Source organism: Pagrus major, chromosome 18 (assembly GCF_040436345.1).
Source record: "Pagrus major chromosome 18, Pma_NU_1.0".
In the NCBI taxonomy this organism is placed as follows: Eukaryota; Metazoa; Chordata; class Actinopteri; order Spariformes; family Sparidae; genus Pagrus; species Pagrus major.
Genome location: NC_133232.1, coordinates 7,849,626 through 7,874,930, shown reverse-complemented (window position 1 = coordinate 7,874,930; position 25,305 = coordinate 7,849,626). Strand labels below are relative to the sequence as shown.

The 25,305-nt window shown below is 41.1% G+C and overlaps 1 protein-coding gene across 1 annotated transcript; it reads left to right on the top strand.

The window, feature by feature from the left end:
* Positions 1 to 1,035: 1,035 nt before the first annotated feature.
* Positions 1,036 to 21,838, top strand: mtnr1al (melatonin receptor type 1A like). The gene is made up of 2 exons (XM_073487115.1): positions 1,036 to 1,330; positions 21,069 to 21,838. The coding sequence occupies exons 1-2, from the start codon at positions 1,036 to 1,038 to the stop codon at positions 21,836 to 21,838; spliced, it is 1,065 nt and encodes a 354-aa protein (XP_073343216.1).
* Positions 21,839 to 25,305: the final 3,467 nt, after the last annotated feature.

Genomic DNA, 25,305 nt, shown 5'->3' with positions numbered 1-25,305 from the left:
AACACACACACAGTTACACACGAAACCACAGCAGAGAGAGAGAGAGAGAGAGAGAGAGAGTGCGCATCATCACTGCATGCTATAAGGCGCGTGAAACCCTCCTCGACCACCACTCACACGCTCACAGCTCACAAGTTGAGACTGTGAATGAACCGGAGCGACTTCCGAAGCTGAGTGAAGCGGATCCACCGGAGTAACGCAGCGGATTTGTGAATGAAACCACAGAGCGGAAACATCTCTCCTGCTGCGGGAGAAGGACTCGATTCACAAACTGAAGCGGCTTCTGATCGGCAGCTGACCGAGCCTGGAAACACCTGCCCGACTTTTAACGCGTTTTTCTGTCGCTGAATGTCGATTTCTGAGGATTCATTGAGCGAAAATCATCTTTTGGTGACAAGTGAACCTACACAGGCAGACAGCGGGACAGATTCAAGATAAAACTGCGCTAGATTCACAGAAATGGTGCCGCGTTTAGAGGTACACAAAGGACGTATCGCTCCGGTGCCATTACGCGCAGCGATGCGCACAGCTCTCCGGTGCGCCTAGGCTGACAGCCCGCATGGACGCGGGGAGAAGGGATGCTGAGGCGGCTGCAGCATCCTCCAGAACAAGGCGTTATAAAATCACCAAGTGATTAACAAGAGTTTAAACTCATAGAATCTAATATAGGCTGTTTGTTTTTTATCCGTTTATCGTCATCCGTCGGCGGACTCGCAGCAGATTGGAGCTTCTCTATCGAGCACGTTGAGGTATTTTAGAGGAAGTTTCCCAGGTGCCCCACTGAAACACCTGTTCACCTGGTCATGGGTCACATCTCTGATCTCATTCCTCTTTATCTCGCTGCAGTTCTCGTGTTGTTCAGTGTTGTCGCCTGTGTTGATGTGTAAAACAGCTCCAAATTATTGTTAAAACTATTAAATATAAATTATCCTGCCTCACAAATGTCGTCAAGCATCTAACATGACGTCATTATATAGACTGAGTTCCCCTCATCACCTCGACTCTGACTGACCTCCTCCGGACACGCTGTGCGTAATGCTGAATGGACCGACCCTCCGCGACCACTACCCGATGCGACTCGTCGACCCGAGGCACCTCCCGCAACTGATGTCCCTGGAGGACCATGAGCCCACCATGGTGGAGGGGACCCTGGTGCCCCGCAACGCCACGCCGGCGGGGGAGGAGGGGGCTCCGGGTCACCAGCACCAGTCCTTCCCCTGGGTGGTGACCGTGCTGGCCGGTGTGCTGATCACGACCATCGTGGTGGATGTTATCGGGAACCTGCTGGTGATCGTGTCCGTGTTCAGGAACAGGAAGCTCAGGAAAGCAGGTAAAGGTGTTGAGCACGTGCATGTTGTGTAGATAGATACATATTGTGCAAAAAGGCTGTTAAATTATCCAGACTTCTCTTCAGTGGGAAGTTTTAATCCTCTTTTTTCACTGTGATGAGTTTATTACCAAACTTTATCCATTTTTTCCTGGAGGTCTCTCTTGTATCTTCTATTTTCTTATGATATTCCTGTAATATTCTAAAAGTTTACCCTTTAAACCATTTAAGTAATGGTATATATTTATATTTTTCAAAACTAGTTAGTCATCAAATTAATTCAATTTTAATTTTCTGCAGGAATAGTACAAGAAATGTTGTAATGAACAATGTTCACTGAGAGATGCAGATGTCACGACAAAATCGACTAAATCGAATAAATTTGGTTAGTTATAAACATGAGAAATTGGACATGATGGTGGTTATAAGATAATCAGCTCTAACCAAAAACATTAACCCTCTGTTGGATATTTTCAAAAGAAGACATTCAGATGTCACTAAAAACACAATATTGTGAAACAGAAAGGATCATTATTGGATTATGGATACTAACATACTTTATATAACACCCTGTATTATAGGCAGTATTGTAAAGTAAAGGTATCATATTAGAATATTTGGTAAAAGTAAAAGTCATAAATACAAATAGTACTTGAGCAAAAGTCTGAGGTACTTGTACTTTAATTGAGTATTTCCATTATCTTCTACTTCATACTTCCACTCCACTTGAGGGGCAAATATTGTGATTGATAATCAATTGGTAATTGGTTGCGGATAGGTATAGAAATATTGACACATCTGATCCCAAATGTCTCTGTTCAAGAATCAACTTTCATATATAAAGATCGATGTCTAAGCTCAGTTATTTGGGTAAATGTGTATTTTACCAACAGCAGGGGCACAATGAAAGTAACTAAGCTATGATCAGAATCAGATAGACAGATAGATAGATAGAGACAGATAGATAGATAGATAGATAGATAGATAGATAGATAGATAGATAGAGACAGATAGATAGATAGATAGATAGACAGACAGACAGACAGACAGACAGACAGATAGATAGATATTTAAAACAAGAAGGCAGAACAGAAAATGTAAAAACACAAAAAATCAATATGATTAACTACAAGTAAAAGGGAATAAAAGACATAAAACAGAAAAAGAAAGAGAGGGAAAAAAGAGAAATGTAAAAATAGAAATAAATAACTGAATAAAATCAATAAAGGATATAAGACGACATCACATCAAAGCAACTAAGAACAGATAAAAAGATTGTGGGCAGTAAAAAGAATAAAGGACAATAACTAGATTAAAAATAGATAAAACCAGTCAAGGACGGTAAGAAGAAACAAGTGTAAGGTGCAGTTTTTCTCTGTGTTAACAGGTCAGATCTGGTTGGAGAAGTTGTTTCACCTGTTCAGAGCTCAGTTCTCTGTAACTTTCTCCCTCTCTGTATTTTTCTGTGGCTCCTTGCTGAGCGACTTCAACAGATTACAGCTTGATGACTCTCTGACAGAACGTTTGGCTGCTGCAGACACACATCGCTGTCTGACATGTTGTTGTTTGTAGTTTTATAAAACTGCAGCACTGACAGAATATTTGTCACCACCAGTGTCTGAAAATGACAGTCCGGACTTTTCGTAGATGCAGCTGGGAGATTTGCCATCTTGTTGGCTTTTGGTCAAGGACTTTTGGAAGTTGTGAAGACATAGTTGGTGACTCACTGTAATCGATGTGTAAATCTGATCGTAGCCACAGACCGATGTGGACTACAAGCCTTCAAGAGCAACGGCGTGCATAAATAACCCGGGCACTTAGGACCCCTCAAACACAGAAAAATCAATCGGGCTCCTAATTGCCATGTCTCAGTCAGCAGCATGCTGCAGCGGAGCCGTCTGAAGTGGTAGATTTCACATTAAAGGCACTCAGAGAGGACGGACGCCTTCCACGACAATACATCAATATTAATGAGTTGTTTTGCCATTTATGATCAGCGCATTCCTGAAGCCTAACTTCCTGTGTATTAACAGGAAAATCAATTCTCTCTCTCTCTCTCACACACACACACACACACACACCTAACACACACACACACACTTATTGAGGGGATTGCTGATGTTGGAGAAGCTTCTTTGTGAAATGTCAAAAGTTCAGGTCAAACCCCAAATCAGCTGGTAGAATGTGAAGGAGGAAGGCAATCATCTCCTGAAGCCTGAATCAGCTGCCAATTAGTGCATGAACCCAGTTTCTGCATTAAAGGAACAGCTCACACAAAATGAAAATTCACATAACTCAGACTCATATGGCTTGAAACATAGATATAGAAACATAGATACCTCATTGGCAGCTGCTCGTCGTGGTGATGCTTTATTTTCTGGAGGTGGATTTTTTTTACAGAGCTGTAAACTCTAAATGTTTAAAACATGATTCTTCTCACAGAGTCTACAAGCTATTCCACTCACTCTGTACTCTCAGGTATTGGGAGTTTCTCAGCAGCATGTGAACTCACCACAACAACACATCATTCCAACCATAGATATACAGAATATATAAAAAAGAAAGTAGCTGTTGAACTCTGAATGATTTAAAAAATAAGTCTTTTCACAGTGTCCAGGTTTGTCAGAGTGAATTTCCAACTCAAATCATTCTGGAGAGCAGCTTTGTACTCTCAGAGTTTCTCAACAGCATGCGAACGCACCACAGCAGCACATCCTTCCAGCCATAGATACAGAAGAGGATACCGTGTTCCTGATTGGACATGATGGTGGTTATAAGATAATCAGCTCTAACCGAAAACATTAACCCTCTGAATAGCTACAAGACTGGGACATGCAGGCTCCTACCTATTATTAGCCAACAAATAATGAAGAATTTCAGCGTTTGTGTGTTCCTTCAAAGAGAACTTCTTCTAATTTTAAAAGTCACTAAAGCTGTCAAATAAATGTAATTGAGAAATAATACAATTAATGAGTTGATTTCATTATAACAAGCAACCAGAGGGCTTTATAACAATGTACAGAAATCCACAATCTTTGGAGAAACTCACAAAAGCTGAAATTCTTGATAATTTACACCTGATGTTGCCTGTTCATAGGTCGGAGTCTGCATGTTCCAGTGTTGTGGCTCTTGGTGAATGTTTTGGCTTAGAGCTGATTAGATCCGATTTGTAACCACTATTATGTTCAATTTCTCACGTTTATAACAAACAAATCGGTTCAGAATTAAGCGCGTTACAGCCGATTTTGTCGTGAGATCTGCATCTGTCAGGGAAAATTATATTTGTTGACTTACTCCTCCTCAATATGGCGCCCACACAGACGCACATCATATAATGAACGTGGTATCTTTTTTTCTGTATCCATGGCTTGAAAGATGTGCTGCTGTGGTGCGTTCACAAACTCTGAGTGTACAGAGCTGCTCTCCAGAACGATGTTCACTCTGACCAACTTGGATGCTACGAAAACAGTTATTTTTTAATCATTTCCAGTTCTGCAGCTTTTAGATGATTATGAATATAAACACATACATTCAGCAGTGTTTGTAGTTAGTAGAGTAGAGCCAGCTGCCATTAAACGTGTGAGGACGATATGGTTTAAGTATGGTGATGCTGCACTTTCTCAGACATTCACTGTGTTGCACTCGTTAGAAACTCTTCTCACCTTCACACAGCTGACTAATGCCTCTCTCTCGCTGTCAGGTGGGTGTGAATATCAGTTTCACCAGGTTGCAGGAGCTGTTGGACAACAGCGCCCACACAGACAGGTGTGGGGTGAGGAGGTTTCTGAGGCTTTTTGATCATCTGACAAGCAGCTCTGATGGATTAGAGTCCAGAGAAAAACATCAGTTATTGTTTTATTTTCTCCTTCAGTATTTCTCTTGCAGTCAAGTTGCTCCTGACTTTGTTTCTGTGGCTTTTCCAAGAACTTTTTTTCTGTATGTCGATAAGATCTAGTAGTCGTAAAGTCCGTCTTTGACTTTGCCATGTCCAGGAACAAGACAGGAGCGTGCGGTTTATTTTTTGTCTTTTTGTTCTGTTACGCAGCTCCTGCAAAGAATATTTGGATGTGAATTTGCCTCTTGTTGATCGGTCCGTCTTTAATTTGACACATTACTAACCCTAACAGCAAGAGACAAATGCTAAAACTGGACTAAATGAGTCTAGTATTTCAACGTGACTACACACTGATATACAATCACTGAAATTATGTTAAAAACAGGTTATATGTCACCTAAATGTCAAGAGGAGTTTGATGTTTAAGTAATTTAGCCCAGATTAAACTTATCCATATTCATGTGTATTTTAATTTAAGCGAGCCTATATTTTAACTTTTACTTGTTTGAACTAGTTTAATCAACACATCTTCATACCTAAAAGACTGAACAGGTCGATTGCCAGTGACTCCCAAAACAACATGACCACCAGGTTTAGGCAAACACTGTGGTTTGGCTTAAAATTAGGTACTTGTACTTTACTCGAGTATTTTAATTTCTGGTACTTTATACTTCCACTCCACTTCATTTTGGAGGCAAATATTGCACTTTTTACTCCACTTTTCTTTTTCTTTTTTTTAAATTTAGTTACTAGTTACTTTAGAGGATTACATGCTGCATCAGAACTGAAGTAAAACATGTTTTAAATTAATTTATTTTTAAAAAACAAACAACAAAAACAAACACTGAACTTTTTTCTCAAGTATATACTTTTTACAACATTGTGTAACTTCAGTTACAAACATGCCATGAACGTCACTAAAGTTAGGTAACGTACGTGACAAAACTAAACTACGTTAGTGAGTTAAAATTACTCACTGCTGACTTTTGGTTTGACCCTGGACACGTACAGCAGTCTCCTGGGAAAAAGTCACCTGTCTGCGTCCTCCTTCCTTTTCGGACTTGTCGCTCTTTATACTACTTTCCCCTTACTTCCTCCTTTGCTGCCTTAATAACTACATACAGCCACGAGAGGTCACTGCCTAACAAGAAACATAAATATTGGTTGTAATAAGCTTCTCTCACAGTCGACGTATATGTTTGTTTTTCTGATGAGGACGGGCTGAGTTTAATTACTGCAAACGGACATCTCGACCGATAAGTGATACGTTTATAAAGAAAATGATCTCAGGTCAAGAAGACAGTGAATTTAAAAAGTGGCAAAAAGCAAACAAAAAAAGAAGGGGAGGGTTGAGTTGGCAACTTAATCATCTTTGTCTCTATTTAAGATTATTTTCTGTGTCCAAATCTGCAGCCTCAGATGATCCGGTCACAGTCATGCTCCGGAGCTCCACACTGTCACGATGATGAATTAGCATTGCCATAAATCAATACATAAACAGCCACATTCTGTCATTCCCCTCAGCTCATCACAGCCGTCCTGCACGCATCCGTCAGGAAGGACGAGTCATTTGTTTCCTGCTTTTCCATCAATCTGGTGCATCCCTGGAATCCTGGAGTGAAACGACTGAAGGTGGAAAACTGGATGAATTGTTCACCGCTCTCATTTATTCTCCCTGCTGCCTCCTCATTCATCTGATCTCCCCTCCTGTCCCCTCTTATCTCCTTTTCTTCCCCCCTCTCCCTTTTTCTCCCCTTACCCCATCTTCTCAGCTCTCCTCTCAATTCATCTCCTGCCTTTCTAATTCTCCTCCTCTCCTCTCCTGCCTTTCTTGTCCTTTCATTTGATTCATTCCTTTAGACTTTTTCTCACCTTTCCTCCCCCGTCCTCTCTTTTCTCCCCCTTTTCAGTCACTCTCCTCTGCTTTTAATTACTCTTCTCTTCCCTCCTGTCAGCTCTCCCCTCGCACAGGTTTCCCCCTCTAAATTCCCTCCCTTTCCTCTCCTACCAGTGAGTTATTCACCTCTTTCTTTGCATCTTCCTGTCCTTCCCATCCATCCATCATCTCATCTCTCCATCTGCAGCATCTGTGACACATCCCCTGATCATCTGCAAAGTCCTGTCACAGTTCATTATGTCACCACATCTACACAAAACAGACAGATTACCTTCTTTCATAATCTGCACGGACTCAAAACACCTGTAAATAATATATAAACAGGGAGGAATATCGTGTCATTGTTCACATCTGGAGAGGAAATTATCATGTCAGTGCAGAGGAATGTGTTCACGTGTTTGACAGCTCGCTGGAGCTGCTGCATTGTGTTTTGCATTGCTGGTTCCTGGCCGATTGCCCAGACTCTCCTCTTCTTCTTCTTCTTTGTCTAGTTCTTTTTCTTATTCGTCTTTGTAGTGATTCTGTTTCTTCCGCATGGTCTTCTTTATCATTGTCTTCTTCTTCGTTGTATTCTTCTTTATCATCTTCTTTTTATTCCTCTTTGTAATCTTTTTCTATATCATCTTTTTTTTCTCTATCTTCTTTTGTATGGTTTTCTTCTTCGCTGTCATTGTTATCTCTGTCTGCTTGTTCTTCGTCTTCCTTTTCTTCCACTTCGTCATCGTCTTCCTTTTCCTCTTCTTGGTTGTTATCGTTTTATTCATCGTCGTCGTCTTCTTTATCATTTTGTTCCACGTCGTTGTCTTCTTCTTCTTCTTCTTTGTTGTTATCGTTTTCTTCCCTGGTCTTCTTCTTCTTCGTTATCGTTTTCTTCCTGGTAATCGTCGTCTTCGTCTCCTTCTTCCTCATCTTCTTGGTTGTTATCATTTTGTTCCTGGTCTTCGTCTTCTTCTCCTTCTTCTCCTTCTTCTTCTTCTTCTTCTTCTTCTTCTTCTTCTTCATTGTTATCGTTTTGTTCCTGGTCTGGTTTGGTCCAAATAAATCCTCAGTTCACAGAGTAAGATGTGAAAATATTCCGGCTCTACACACCGATTTCCCCTGGTGCCGATGTCCGACTCTCTCTCTCTCCTCTGCTTCTTCATGTCTCTCCTGTCGTGTCTTCTTGTCCTCGGAGTCATGGTCCTGATCAGAGCCACTGTAAATCACCTCTGTACTGTATCCCGTCTTCAAACTGACCTCTGTCGTGTTTTGAGTTTGAACTCAGGGTGTGAGCGCAACCAGAAATTGGAGCTGGATTGAGCAGATGATAACTGTTAAAGAAAAAAAAAAGTCCTTTGCACCCAACATGTCATGGAAATGGGACCAACAAGTGGGAATGCACTGGCTTGTAAATCTTCAGTGGCTAGGCAGCAACCTGGGTTGAGAGTGTTGATAGACAGTTCAACATGTGGACCGGAGGAGGTGGGGATCGAACCCTGTGATCAGTAGACGACCTCAGATTGCCCAGACTCACTCCATTCAGCTAATTTCCCCTGAAATAGCAAAAAACTGTGTCGGGCTGAAAATCAATTTGCAGAGGCATGACTGAGTCAGACAGTTTTCATTGATCTCGGGGCCGTTAGATCAGCGAGTCTCAACCTTTTCAGAGCCAGATGATGGTCCCACCTGGACAGAGTAATCCACAGCACACCAGGCTGCTGATGAACTCTAAATGTCACTCAGATCCATTCATGAACCTGCATTTTTATTTATGCGTCTGTTCTTCATTAAAGCTGCTTATTATTCTGCCTTAATTGTTAAAGTTGAGCAGTGTCCAGACTCCGAGAGCTGCTGCGTGAGATGCTCAGACTGACTCTCTGTGGTGTCTGGAGACTGACTTGTACTTTTCACGAGGGCCACAAATAACCTCACAAAACTTCTGCGTTAATCTGCTCTAAAAGAACAGGATAATATATAATCTCAAAGTCTGTGATATATCTAATATCTATATGTCATGTGGTAAATATCAGCAGTCCCACACAGATGGAGTTTGGCCACTTTTAAGCATAGCATGGCAGATTCTGTCCCTCTCTGCATCATGAGAAGTAAAGCGGAGCAGATGGCAGTTCTCTGGGTGCTGCACTGAATCTCAAACCAACCGGTCTGACAGCTGGAAACCAGCAGGAAGGGGGGTCCGCTCTGAAATATCACCCACTGAGGGGATTTACTCGTAAGATGATTCTTCTCTGACCTTCATTTTCATCTCGAGACGTGCCAGAGTTCACTTTGAAGAACTCGACGAGCCCCGAAGCTCCCAACTAATGAAACTTATTATGTAAATGAGTGAACTCTCTGCAGAAGATGACACCGAGTTTCATCAGTCTGAAACGAGCCTGGAGTGATGACCAAATTATCAATATACATACAAACATACAGTCAGTGGATAGAATTAGGTTTGGGAAAAAATTGCTTCTTTAAGCTTTCTACGTAACTTGATATTTAAGAATACAACTCAGATTTATTTGAAATCTGTGGTCTGCTTTTATTGAGATTGAAACGTAGAAAAACAAACATTTCAGTGGAAACCTAATTTCACAACCAGCAGAAACTTCTTCCTCTCATCCTGTGGTCGTGTCTCTCTTGAATTATTGGCTACACTGCCACACATGACTACTGGAGGTACTGCTTCGTTGGCCTGTATCCAAAATCTTTCATAAAAAGGGCAAGGAATACGGACGAAATGAAACACAGACAGAAGGCACTCTGTATGGACAGAAGGCACAGTATCAGTATCAGCATCTGATGCATAAATGAGTCTTTATTGTGTCTAATGTCTGTGGACAGATTTTGGTAATGGGATATCATCACAGTTTGGAAACTTCACAGGAGTGAAATTCAGATCAAAATGAAGGTCAAGTTTGAAGATGGGTGTGGTGTTCGACCCATGAGTACTGAGTGGTCATTGGTTGGAACGTGAACATATTGACGGGTTGTGGCTGGCGTGAACCTACTGCAAGATGGTCTCTAGTTGATTCTGGGGTGAACTGTCCCTTTAATTAAGAAAGTTTCCAAATTATGTTGATCTAAAAAATAATATGCACAACATTGGGAGTGCAAACAGCTACTGCAGTGAAATGCACAGCAGAGTTTTGGAGCTACAATATGAGGAGGTGACACAAAACTGTCCTTTGTGGAGAAACATTTGCAGCACATTCAATCTGACATCATCTGCCATCATAACCACATTTCAGGCCTCCAGGATGGGAGTATCGGACGCCCAAAAGACCATCAGAGCCATCAGAGCTGAACCTTTCATATCTTTACCTTCAGCTGCTTAACCACAGAATAATGGGCTGACTGCGGTGGTCACAAAACAGTCGAGACAGCAGCATTTTCATTCTGTTTTTCTGTTTCTCTTATTATGAATTCCTTTCACACATGGCCGCTCTGTCAGAGTTCATTTCCTCTTTTCATTCTGCTGAATGAATCCCTGTTGTTAACTATAGATTTTAGAGGAGTGCAGTGTAATGACAACACATCATTAAACCTTTACAGCGTCAGTGTTGGGTGACTGCACTGCCCGAGCAAGGTCACAGCTGGCCAGCAGGAGGAGAAATATTTATGGAAACTCCCCTCTGGGTTTACAGATAGCACACCTTTGAAAAACGTTGTGTGGTGCAGTGAAAGCTCCCATAACAACTTTTAAAGCAGCGATGGAGAATCATGGGTCATAGAGAGTTGTTATTGTTGTCACTCCGGCTAATCACTGCACATGATTTCACTGATTACCTCGACCTTACTTTATTAAGAGCATGTAATCAGTGGGGCTGCATTCATGAACATTGTGCGTGAAGAGAAAGGAGGTGCAAACCATTTACAGTTAAAAGTTTGTATTTAGTGTGTCTACACAAACTTTACTTGCAGTCTGACAACCCAATCGCCAGAATAAATGTTGTTAACCCACAGATGTTGAAACTTTAAGTTTCGTTACGCTGCAACTTTGCATTTCTTTCAGATACATTTTCAATTTTATGTTGTGAAAACAATGTGCTTACGGACTGGTTAGGTTCAGGCAAAAAAAATAAAAAATCTTCAATATCATGTTTTGGTTCAAAATGCCTGTTTTGTCCGCCACAAACGCATCTGGAAAATGTCCCGACGTCTTGTCAAATATTAAGTGGTTTCACACTTACAAATGCTGAAATGTCGCCACAAGCAGTGGTCTCTCACCTCGCCAAAACCACAGCTGAAAATAGTACCGAGGTCTCGTTAACAACACCCGTTTTTGTTGCTAGAGATGTTCTAAATTCCTGCCAAATATATACATTTTTGTTGCAGCGTCATGTGGACAATTTAGAAAATGTTCAGACATCCGACCCAATCCCCAGAATAAATGTTAGCAAAGTACATTTCTGCAAAACCACAGATAAGTTAAAACTGAACGTCTCTTTATGCAGCAACTGTCTGTTTAGTTTCTGTTTTCTTGTCACAACGCTGTGCTTATGCTCTGTTTAGGTTTAGGCACATAAACCCCTTGCTTAAACATCATGGTTTTGCTTAAAATACCTGTTTTGGTCACTGTGATCACAGATAGAAACTGTCCGACTTCCTGTGACAAGTACACACTGTCTTCTGGAATTATTCGCTTGTCTTCTTAAAAACCATCAATTTTTGACACAAGAATAGTGGATGGAAAAGTGTCCTTACAAACATCAACTGGTGTGATGCAACCACCTTCTCCTCCACCTCCTGATTTGACAGTCAGCCAATAATCATATAATGTGAACTGCTAACATGATATCCTGGTTATTGGGCTGTGGTTTCACACTTACAGATGTTGAAACGCAGACTTGAACAGTGGTCTCTGGCTCATCAGCTGTCTCTCCCAGTGCTGAAATGAAGCTCAGGTTGATCTTCAGTTTCAAGTCTGTTCACAGCCTGTAAGAAATATTTTTGTTGGAAGAGATACAAATCATACGAGGCCTGGTGGCTGCAGGTTTTCAGATGGTCTCCTCATTTCAAAAGATTCAAAGACATGGACTCGTTTGTTAAGTAAGTGTTTGGACCGATTAATGATGTTTTGCATTTGCGTTGATGTGACCAGAATTTTAAAGGGGCTGGTACTGATGGTGTGTAATGGTGCATGATGGCTGCTCTGGCACTGTTTGAGAGTTACATCATGGGACAATTAAAGAGAGTGATCCATTAAGATGACTTCCTGAGTGGCTGTCAGTCATTTGGACTCCCTAAAGACTCTGTGTTTCGCCCAGAGCGTGGCGCCTCACGTCCTGCATCACACAAAGTGTTGTGTGCCTGATGCACATTCTCGTCGGTTCACTCTGGGTGTCTCATCACTCGTAAGAGATGGTTTTTATTTTTGGTGATCATCGCTGCTCCTGTCTCGTATGAAACGAAAAGTGAACACTGAGTTATTAATTTAATCCAGATCATGATCTTTTCCAAAACCTAACCGAGCAGTTTTATTGCCTGAACATAACGAAACGTCGAGTGAAAAGTGGAAATATTGTATTAAATAAAAACAATAAATTCTCCAAAGTCTAATAGTAAAAAGCCATAAAACAAAACTCCAGTTACACACTCTGGTCGCCCACAAAAAAGTCATACACTCAGTCCAATCAACCTGCTCATCACATTACTTCAGGGGTAATTGAGCATTTTCAAATGTTGATGAAGGTTCTCAGTCATCCAGGTCATGGTAATTCTAAGTGCTTTATCATAGGCAACTGGACTTTTCATCCAAGAGGCTTCTTCAGACTATATCACCTAAAGCCCTGCCTTACCAAAAGGTTTTCCAGCAGAAAAACTTCTCATAAAACCACGGTCAAATAAGAATAACGGTCTTATAAGGCAGAATATCAATTTCTATGCACATAGATGAGGTTAAAAACCCAAATTATTGAAAAACGACGTGCACTCAGACCACGGGCTGAGACTGTCACGGAACTTGCTGAAGGGTACACCGCTACGCTCTGCAAAACCACAACCATCCAAGTTAAATATCAAGTTTTTAGGAAGTCTCGTCAGTTTTCTGTTGGAAGCACAAAGAGTGCAGTGTGCAGGTTCTGATCACTGGTGGTTTTCTGGGAAACTGCTGCTTTAAGCTCTCCAGAGTTTATTCTCAACCTGACAGGAAGCTTTTTTAAAATGTCCCCTCTGGGACTGGACTCATCAACAAGACAAACATAATTAAGAAACGTTGCCTTTGCTCCCTGCATGACTTGAGGACTGTAATTATTATTCTGTCTTCTCCTTATTTTATGTCTTTCAGGTCTTATTTTATTGTCACGTATAGAAAAACTGTTGACATTTGGTACGCTGAAGGTTTTCAAATGTAATCTTTCAGGACTTGGAGGTATAATCAATGGGATTCCTTTCAAAATCATTGTATCGGCACAACTTTTTTAATCATGAGACATGATAGTAAAACCTCGGGAGGGAATAAACAGAGGTGTTACGACAGCAGCAACAGGTGGCAGGATCAACATCTGCTGTGCTGTGAAGCCATGTGCTCTGCTGCGGCGTTCAACATGAAGTCACGGCCTAGCGTTTCCCCCCGACATCATGTCTGATGAGTCTGACCTGATCCCAAACACCTGCCCGACCCCATCCGGCTGCAGCACACCTGCCCGAGGATTCAGCCTCTCTGTTGAGCTGCAGTGGCAACGTGATTTATTCCATCTAATTTCCTTTAACCGCTCGGATACTCGATCATTTTATATAATTCTGTCTGTGTTTTCAGTGTTGGTGAGCTGCTGCTGGAGGCGTTTGAGACACAACAACGCTTCTCATTGTTGACCTCACACCCTCAGAGTCTGGAGATAAATTTGTTTTATAGATTTCTCTGCTGTCATGGTAGTGAAGTACCGAACGTGCAGTTTAATAAAATGCGCTACAGCATCCTAAATCTGTCTTCTGATGATCACACACTCAACTCCTGTTGGTTTGAAAAGGCGGCTGCACAAAGTTATGTCTTTAGTGAATCATGGAGACTGATGTCAGCTTGGATTCATGGTTGTCTTTGGTGTTATCACTCATGTTTTCATCTGAATGAGGCCAACTTGATATATGGAGAAAACTGTCTGTCTTGAGTCTGGTTGTTTGCCAATTGAGAAACCCTTTTTGACTGACGTTCTCAGGAGCCAATCAGGGAACAACAATACAAATTCTGGCCCACAAATGGTTCATCAGGCCTGCCAATGATTTGTCTTGGATAGAACTGCTCTGACCAATGGAAGAGCAGAGGGAGGTGCTTTAACTGTCTGGTCATATTTACCTTCAGTTTGATAAAACTGCCTTGAACTAATGCCACATTTATATTTTATGGGATGGATAGTAGAGATGTGAAAGTTTTCATGTCATCAAACAACTAGAAACAGTTGTGTGACTGTAAATGTGGTCATGTGAGGGTTGGAAATAGCGGGCATTGACAATATAGCACCATATCCATTAAATATGAGTTTAATTTGCTAAAATAATTGACTTCGGTGATTAGTTTTGTGCCATTTCCTATATTGGTAAGTCATATCATCCGAGCCTTCAGAATAATCTTAGAGTATCTTGGTTGTAATGAAATGATAAATTCAGTTTCGTAGTCCACAAAACATTTCTGGAGCTTCACAGCAAAACAGCTTTGTAGCATTGCAGTTGGAGACTTGTTTTAAATGTACAAAAACAACATAAAATGGCTCCATCCAGCAAAAATATCCCAGTGTTATTTTAAGGCCATATCAACCAACCTCAGCAGGGATGATGCAAGTGTGACTGAGCTTCTCAGATGTATGCATCTGCTAAGCTGGTTTTGAGGTTTGAAGCAGTTTTACGCCATATAATAATATATATGTGAGCAAATCTGGAACGCACTGAGCATGTGGATGGACTTCTACTTCTAGTTTTTAATGGAAGTTTTGATGACTTCCTGAAACTGGTCATAGAATGAAAAGTCAATCTCAGCTTACTGTGTTCAATGCTCAAAATATAGATTTTCTGGGTTTAAAATCTCATGAAACACATTAAATACAAAGAGACCTTAGTTTTCCTGGTATACTTTCAGCTTCCTCATCAGCTCTATGTTCTGCACCACCACTAACAATTATTAATTACTGAAGCCGTCTATTGATCAAAGGCTAAGAAGCTTCAGTGGCTACTCGCTCCCAGCAGCAGCAGCAGCAGCAGCAGCACAGATGTTCTGCTGATGAAAGCATCTTCTACGATTGCACATAAACTACATGCTGTACATGCTTCATTTTAAGAGGCTGATTCTTAGCTTTTCTAGTCTAAATATTCTAAAATAGTTAAAATTGATATTGAATTGATTGTGAATACTGTTTCACCATTTGAAAGGGGCGGCTCCTTCACTGTTTTGAATCTTTTTCTCCGGTCTCATGGTGTTGTTTTTTGGCCGCAAAAGGCAAACGTCTTCAGGGAAATTGGCCATAATAGCCACTGTACACTACCTGCCCAGCACCAAACAGCAGATATACACAGTTGGACACTAGCTGGTGAACACAGTGCAGCGTTTAGCAGCTAAAGAGCCAGATATTTCCCACAGGAGGTGGTGGAGAGCAAAAACAGAGCTAAAAGAGTGTGAATGTGTGAATGAATGTGAATATTGGACGATGAAGATGATTTGAATTTCAAATACCAACTTCAAAATACCAACTGAAAATATGTTAATTTTATGATAGCAGCTTGTTTGTGCCACCCCCGAGTGGCCAAAAAATCAGCTACCGCAGGTTTGAAATTTTCATACAGAAGGCTTCAAACATTTAAACCATAATGCTGTGTTAAAGTTCACAGAAAATATAACTGAGTTTGGTTTGTGTTGAGTCAAAAACTTGGATTTGAACTCAAGACCTCGGTATCATTCCGACCCGGATTACAGCCCTGAATATGACCCTCTGAACACTCCCAGCCTCAAGCTCCTGCGTCTTTACAATATTTCAGTATGATCCAGAAATGTCAGCTGAAGGTTGACTCAGCCAGACAAAGTGTCTATTTTTTCCTACAAACTGCAACTCGATCTCTTTGTGTCGGAGGGTGACAGCAGTGTTTGCTGTTGTACTTGAACAAGCAGCAGCAGTCAGAGCCGCCGTGAGGATCACACCGTCACACCGCTGAGAGAAACAAACTGAGCCGAGTGAAAAGACGAGAAGACTCTGTGGTGAGGTGGTGCTCCATCATTCTTGGCATCTGTCTGTCTGTGTGGGACAGGCAGTTACAGTAACTCAAGAACAACAGACTATAGAAACTTTACAAAGTTCACAGCGCTGCTCCCTCCACACAACAGATGATCTGATTAGATTTCGGTGCGACTTGCTGCATTAATTTGCATTTCAATGTGGAAAAAACCAATGTCTTTGAAGCGACTGTAACTTCTCTGCACGCTCAAGAGGCAAAGATCACAGCACACTGATGGAAATCTTTGCTCATCATTTGTCTTAATGAACAGGCTAATTAGCATAGCTGGTTGCATTTCATTTATCATTAGGGAGCTCAGCTGCCTCGTGTTGTCTGACTGTGGTTGAAAGAACTGTTAAGTCAAGTTGTGTCACAGAAAGTATCTTCTATGATCCGAGCTTCACTTCACATTTAGGATTAAAAGGTGCCCTGTGGAGTTTTCTGTCAACATTCACAACATTTCCTCTCAACAAAACACATCAATGTGTCATTGAGCCGACAAACAAATGCAGCTCACTCTTTATAAACCATTTACAAAGACAATTTTTATTTGAAATCCAACATTGTTTAGATTGGCATTGCCATAGCAGGTGTGAACAGGCACAAGACAGAAATGACAGCCGAAATAAATGTTGGCAATTTACATTTTGGCAGAATGTGGAAATGTTAAAATTTTTCATTTTTTAATGTTGGAACTTTTTTAGTTTCAGTTTTGAATTGTGTGTTTGGGACAATGCTGTGCTCATCATCTGGTTAGGTTTAGGCACAGAAACCACTTGGTTAGGATAAGGAAAAGATCATGGTTTGCTTTACCTGGTTGTGTCACCACAAACACAGACAGAAAATGTGCTGATCTCATCTAAATATTCTGTTTTGAAGCTTCTAAAGTGGCTGGAAAATTGTCTTGAATTACAGTCAAAAATATCTGGCTTTTTTGTTACTTATACAGTTTAAATTTGTCCTCACGTCTCGTCGAAAAGATCCAGTTTTGTTGCCACAAACACAGCTGGAGATGTCCTGTTGTGTCATCAAAAGTATCCAATTAGGTTGCCACGAACACAACCCCAATGTTTCCTCCATGATATCTAGTTTTGTTGCCAATAACACGGCTGGAAAATGTCCTGACTTCTCATTTTGTGAATCCATCGCTCTCACAAGGTAACTGGTTCTTGGTGCTAGAGATGAATACATTTACCTCGCAAGGAAGCTGGATTTGTGAGATCATGTGATCTTGAAATTCCATCTTACCAGGCTTCGAGTTAGTGCTTCTGGCCGAAGACACAGGTGTTGAATCGGTGTCCTTTGAGGAACTACTGGCAGATACGGGCGTGGTTTAGACCAGCTGAGATGACCAGCGAGAGAAGCAACTGTTGGTTTGAAAGCAGCGGCTCCTCAAGACACTGGCATAGCTGCTACATCAGTTATATCAGAACTTTAATTGAAAGAAGAGCAAAGGATGACACTGAAGACTTTTCCACATGGAAAAGATGTTTTTTCACTCTTATCTCGACCGAGTTCAGTTAGAGCCTGATTTACCAACTGGCTCCACTGGTAGTAGTGCTCTCATACTTTTGATTTGATCAGTTGAAGCTAGCCCTTGACAGACGTTGTTGGACAGATGGTTCGTTTGATCACCTATCAAGTTTGTTTCTTCCATAAGAAACAGTTTTTGAGGATGACTTCCTAGATGGTTCTGTGTAACAAACCATCTGGCACATCAGGTTAAGAACAAATAGTCTCACCGGTCATTCCCCCGTCGCTATGAAAGATTCAGCCTGTTGGTAGGCCGCCAATCTTAATACATTTGTACAACTTTGCTTCTTTGACATGGTGTCATGTGAACTTTACTTTAACTTGCATGCATTTACATCTAAAATGAAACTTTAGGCCTTAGGGTAAGCTGCTGCTGGCAGGAAACCCTCCGATGGCTGAGAGTTGTCACTCTGCACCTGCTTTAATTGATACCTTTTGGTCAACACTTTTATTAAATTGCACACATCTTCACACCCAGAGGAAGGTGAGAGGGGAGTTAACAACACTTTGTTATACCTGCTAAACTGTGAGGCACCAGTCAGTATTTATCATCCGCCGACTCCATCTTCATTATGAAGAAGCTTCATCGTTATTATTCTGGACAACAACTCTTTGTCACAGAAGACTACTTAGGGAAGAGCTGCAGCTCGGAGACAGGGGACTTGTTAACTGCCAGCCAGTATGTATTAGTCCGTGGTTTTGTCTTTATTACTCTGTTTGCAGCTATTCCCAACAACGTCCCTCCTCTCCTGAAAGCTGAGGCCCTATGTTAATAAGATAGAGAAACGCTGACAAGGTTAGAGGTTTAAGTCCCTGTGTAGTTCAGTGATTGAAGAGAGTCAGTCTCATTAGAGCCATTCAGGCTGTAAACTTGTAGATTCATGGCACTCAGAGGTGCTTTAGGTGTTGTCATGCCCTCAGTAACACAATTAAACTGTGTGAACGTAACTCTATATACACCAATGTGTACAGTCTGATGTTAGCAGAGGTGGAAAATGCATTAAGATCCTTTACTTAAAAGAAAACAGTCTCTCAATGTAAAAAAATAATGAAATTAGTAGAAACATTAGAAACTCTGTTCTTTACGAACTTCTTTGTTGAATATACTGTAATTGTGGACGTGTAGTATGTAGACTACATTGGGTATCAATGAGACATCAACATATCAACTTTTCCTGCCTTTGGATGTTTATTTCAGCACAAATGTTTTAGCTAAATCACATCAACAAAAGAAATAATTAAAATCAGCAACAAAACCAGCTCGGTTTGGGGTCTAAAAACCCTTTATTCAAAAGAAAACACCTGAATTAAAGACTGCACTGCTTTCATTAGAGTTAGAGGTGAATATATCTGAGACAGAGACCTGCCTGCCATACTAATGCAGAATGGACACAGGACACTTTCATAAAGGGATTTCTGTACAATGGGTAAAACTCTGAGGAAATGTAATTGAAATGCAGCGCAGGTCACTCGGGGCGACAGGTAAATGTTAAACTCCTAAATCAGGCCCTCAAACTTCATTTCCCCATGTGGGAGACCTTTACAGGACATCAGCAGGGCGGGAACTTTTTTTTTTTATTATCATAGCGCGAGCAAAGAGCCGAGAAAGTGCTGCTCCACCTGCTGCTGTGAGCCGCATACAAACCAGTGTTTACTCCACTCATCAGGAACAACAATGGCTCATCATTAGGAAGCTTGTTTTGCCTGCTGATTGTTGGACTGACTGTGTACAGAAGCAGCTTCGGACTGTTGTATTCATCAGCCTGTATTGATGGTGGAGACATTACAGTGATGAGTTTTAAAGTGCTTAATGATCCAGATGCTATTAAAGTTTAGTTGGAGCGGAATGTGATCCGACTTTATGGTGTTTTGTCTGCTGCACGCTCACTCCTCTGTTTGTCGGAGACTATTTTTGTTCCCTGCTTCTCCCTCAGTAACGTCCTGTTCCAAGTCGTTCGATGTTCCCTGTTTTTGTTTTGCTTTTGTTTGCATTCTGCTGTTTGTCTGGCAGCGCTCGCTTCTTTCTTGTCATGTTGTTTTTACATTTGTCGGCGCCAGATCTGCTGTCTCTCCCCGTCTCTTATAAGAAATGCCAGAAAATATCCAACTCTGTCTTCTCTAAACATGACCTGTGTTTTCCTTTAACTATTGACAGTAACATCTTTTATCTTTTTGCATGTTTAAATCCAGGAGCTAGTTGTGGAAAGTGTGTATACTTCAGTCAGTTAATTTGCCCTGTTATCTTTACAACTAATTGATTCATCATTAAATTATTAAATGACAAAGAACAGTTTAGTTCCCAGAGCCTGAGGTGATATCTTTAAATGTATTGTTTCATCTGATCAGGAGGCCAAAACCCAAAGATATTCAGTTGATGATGATATGAAACAAAAGAGACAAGCAGCAAATCTTCACAATTGAGAAGCAGGAACCAAAACATATTTGTGTTTGCTTGATAAATGAAATGGTTAATGGACCAATTGATTAATTGACTTATCCTTCTCAGCACTACTTTAAGACCATTGTCCAAGTTTATCAGAATCATAATTTATTCATACACAACTTTTTAAGGCTGAGGCACATAGTGTTTTCCAGATAAGGGAGAAGAAAGTATAAAAAGAAGAGATAAAGATTGATTTATTCAGCCGCTGGTTTCACTTCTTCTCAGCCTACAAGCTGTGAGCACATTACATTTGCATTTACAACCTTCTGTTTTTTGTCAGAAAATCAAACCCAGCAGGAAAACGAGCGGACACGGATCAGGGATCGTGTAAAATGTTCCTGCATTAAAATGGTTGATGTTTGGCAGCTCACAGGGCGTCTTCACAGGGCGCATTTGAATGTATTCCATACCTACACAAATGAATAGGTCGATTGCCAGTGACTTAAAAAAAGACATGAGTGTTGCAGCGCACTGGTAGACAGACCAAATCTTCACATTACGTCAATTTAGTTGGGTTTAAGCAACAAAATTACTTGGGTAGGTTTAGGGACTGACCATGTTTTGGTTAAAATAAGTATCTTACTTATGTAACTTAAGGGTCATACGCATGTTACATGCATTACTTGAGTTACGCTGTGTACATGACATAAATTAATGATGTTAGTAGGTTAAAATAACTCTTTTGAACCACTCAAACCTCCTCCCTGCGTGGACTGTGTAGCTCTTTATATTACTTCACCTGACTTCCACCTTTACTGCTGTAATAATTACTTCAGCCACTGGAGTTTGCCACTTAACTCTCCTTTAGTAGTCTGTTCTGTTAATATCTATCTGTCTGTCTGTCTGTTGTCTGCAGGAAATGCCTTCGTGGTGAGCCTGGCTCTCGCTGACTTGGTAGTCGCCATCTATCCCTATCCGCTAGTCCTGACCGCCATTTTCCATGACGGCTGGATCGCCGGCTACATCCACTGTCAGATCAGCGGCTTCCTCATGGGCCTCAGTGTCATCGGCTCCATCTTCAACATCACGGGCATCGCCATTAACCGCTACTGCTACATCTGCCACAGCCTCAAATACGACAAACTGTTCTCCAACAGCAACACCATGTGCTACGTCGTGCTGGTCTGGGCACTTACCATCCTCGCCATCGTGCCCAACTGGTTCGTGGAGTCGCTGCAGTACGACCCGCGGGTGTACTCCTGCACCTTCGCCCAGTCAGTGAGCTCGTTGTACACCATCACGGTGGTGGTGGTGCACTTCATCCTGCCGATCGGCATCGTCACCTACTGCTACCTGCGTATCTGGATCCTCGTCATCCAGGTGAGGCGGAGGGTCAAGCCGGACTCGCGACCAAAGATCAAGCCGCACGACCTCCGCAACTTCCTCACCATGTTCGTGGTGTTCGTGCTCTTCGCCGTCTGCTGGGCGCCACTGAACCTGATCGGCCTGGCGGTGGCGCTGGACTCCAGGCTGAGCCGGGCGATACCGGAATGGCTGTTCACAGCCAGCTACTTCATGGCGTACTTCAACAGCTGCCTCAACGCCGTCGTCTACGGTGTCCTGAATCATAACTTCAGGAAGGAGTACAAGAGGATCGTCCTGATCATCTTTAAGTTTCACTGCTGAGATGATATGCTGAGGGGAGGGTGGAGGCAGAGAGTGGGAGCCTTTTTTAACTTTTGTGACAAGAGAAAGCTATTAAAAAGCAATGAAAGAAAGACAAAGAAGAACTTGACCTTGACAAATAGGGGAAACAGTGATAATGAAAGGGAAGGGAAACAAATAAAGGTACTATAGAAAGATGACAGAAAAAAAAATAGAAGAACTTTAATAGCTGGAGGTTTGGAGGAGGAGAGGTGGAGGAGAGAGATGAAGTGAAATAAATGATGTCACACAGAGTTATCAGTGATGCCTTCGGGGAAAACTGAGACTTAAAAAAACGGAGCGAGGGAGGCAGAGACCAGAGAGAGGGAGTAACTCTTAACTTAGTAATGTGTTTTATCATGACTTTGTTGGGTAATAAAGTCATAGATTATTATTTAAATTTAAAAAATATATTGTTACTTACAACTTCATACTTCAATTTGATGTTGGATTACTCAAACATTGTGATTATCTTCTTCCCCCTGATTCATTTTGATGCATAAAATCCACTATGAACTAGTTTGAAAACAGAAAAACTGATTTATTTTTTAAAGGACGGTGGATTTGGATCGGCTGTTTCTGTTTCTGATTGTTCACAGAAAAGGAATCTCACCAACGCTGCTCAGACTGCAGAGAGTGTTTTCTTGAAAACATAATAATAGAATGGTAAAATGGTGCTCTTTGGGAATATTGAGTGATGTTATACAATATACTTTCGAATTAAGGTTTTGATTCAAGGTGCTACACACCTGAAAGTCAAGGTGGAAAGTCTTCTTGGCTACAATCCTGTTTGTTTACAGTCATTATTTTGATATTTTAAATGTGAAATGAATGACTTTTTTGAGGAACAAGCCAAACTCTCACTGGGATAAAGAAAAAAAAATTGTAGTCACAAATGTGATGATGACTTGAGGCTCAGCCAATCTGGCTTTGACCACTGACTTGTGACTTGACTTTGACTTTAGCCTTTTTGAATTTAATTGATTTGATACCATTGCCAAGCCAAAAGATCAAACATATCTTATTAAAAATTAAGAAGAGTGAGCTGAGAAGAAACAGAATTATAAAAAGTGACAAAATGTTGCGAACCAATCACTAGAATAAATCTTATATGTGTCTGTAGACACGGATATGTTAAACATCACATTTGTTTAAGTTGCAATTTTATGCTGTGACAACGCTGTGCTTAAGGTCTGGGTAGGTTTATACATGAAAACCACTCGGTTAGGTTTAGGAAAAGATCCTGTTTTGTCTTAAAATAACTGTGTTGGTCGCAACAAACACAGCTGGAAAATGTTGTTTCATGCTTACAGTTTTTTAAACTCAATCTTGATCAGTGGTCTCTCGTGTCACTGCTATCTCAAAACCACTCGGTTAGGGTTAGTGAAAGATCATGTTTAGCCTTAAAATACCTGATTCTATCGCCTCAAACACAGCTAGAAAATGTCTCAACCTCGTCAAAAATAGTGGTATCACGCTTACAAATGTTAAAACACTGGCTCGAACAGTGGTCTCTCGTTTGGAAGCTGTCACAAAACATCTTTGTTAGGGTCAGGAAAAGATGGTTAGACCTTGATCTGTCACCACAAACACAAGTGTATATTTTGATACAGCGTCTCGTCAAAAATATCCAGAGGTTTCACGCTTACGAACTGCTCAAAGACGGTAAAATGTCAACATTTTATTCAAGTTGAACTTACTGGATAGAAATTAATCACCTCACTAGTACCAGATGCTATTGCACTAACTCAGCCACACAGTTTTAGTGTCGTACAGAAGTGTTTTCTGTCGCAAAGTTGAACAAATATAAATGTTTCTGTGAACCACTGATATGTCACATTTGCACATGTCATAGGCTACGTACCAAAATGTGTTTTATGTCGTTCACATTTATGTATCAGGTGACAAGTGTGGCAAGCCAGTGACCGCAGTTCGATATTTTTATGGGGAAAGTTTGTGGTGACAAAACCAGGTATTTTAGGTCAAAACACGATGTTTTCCAAACCCTAATCAAATGGTTTTTGTGCCGAAACCTAACCAGACCACAAGCACAAGGTTGTAACAAGATTAAATTGAAAATTGAACATAAAGAAATTTAACTTTTAAAAATATCTGTGGTTTTACAGAAATGTATATTGCCAACAATTGCCATTTAAAATAAAAAAAATATTCTAGCACTGAAGAAAGAATGAGAATTTTTCAAATGAATAAATTGGTAATTATGACTACAACTCTGATGTTTAAAAAGTTTAAATAGTTTTACATGTGGTGAAGGGGCCAGAGTGACTTGTTAAAGAACTGAAACTCAAAGTTTAGGACTTGCACTTGACTTTCAGTGCCAACATTTGGATATGAAGCTGACTTTCAAAACAAAGACTTTTGTCCCACCTTTGGAGGTTTTTCCTCTCTGGTGAAAACTGTTGAGTCTTTTATCCTCTGGGACTGTCCCACCTCTTCACGCCATCGCGTTCTACCTGGAACAAAACCAGGTGGGTTGGACTTCTCACCTCCTCCACGTCCTGCGTTGCTCATTCAGGCGATACAAGGATGTCTTCTCACATGTGGACCAGACGAGTCTGTGTGTACGACTCTGAAAAGAACAAAACCAGAGTGGGAAAGACAAAAACAAAACACGGTGTCTCTGCCATTCAGAAGCAACACTGTGTTTCATTTCTAACTCTTCCACGCACATAAAAACTGTTCAACACATCAGTGTTCACGCGCTGGGCCCAGTTCCGACATCACACACCCTCCCGACAGTGAGCACATTTACTTTACACTTCACATTTGAATATCAAACATGAGAATGACTCAGAAAAAAAAAAAGAGAGACGTAAAACTGAGTAATTAAGTTCTGGTTATTCTGAACAGTTTTCTGACCACATCACTGTGTTTCACACTCCTGCAAATTGGAAGATGAATGTTGCATATGTATGAATAAGCGGGGTGTTGCTGCTGTGATAATCTGCCTGTGCGTCAGTCCCATTCGAATGAGCTCACTGCATGTGTGTGTGTGTGAGAGAGAGAGAGAGAGAGAGAGAGAGAGTGTGTGTGTGTGTGTGTGTGTGAGAGAGAGAGAGAGAGAGTGAGTGAGTGTGTGTGTGTGTGTGTGTGTGTGTGCTGTTGGAGGGTGTGTGTAAGTCTTTGTTTCATTTTTGTGCCAAGATGTTGCCGGTTCCAAACCCAGGGAAGGTCTTTAAAGTGACATGCTCCTTCTTGGTTCAGGACCCAGTAGACATCATCTGGATAATCTGCATGTCAAACATCTGGACATCCAATCAAAATGAGTTAAAAAGACAGAATTTAGAGTTTAATTTAATTTAGTTTCCACAGTCTTAATGCTAAGCTAAGCTAATTAGCTGCTGCTTGTGGCTGACAGACATGGGAGAGGAATCAATCTAAACATCTGACTCTTAGCGAGAATGAGAATAATCATATTTCCCAAAGTG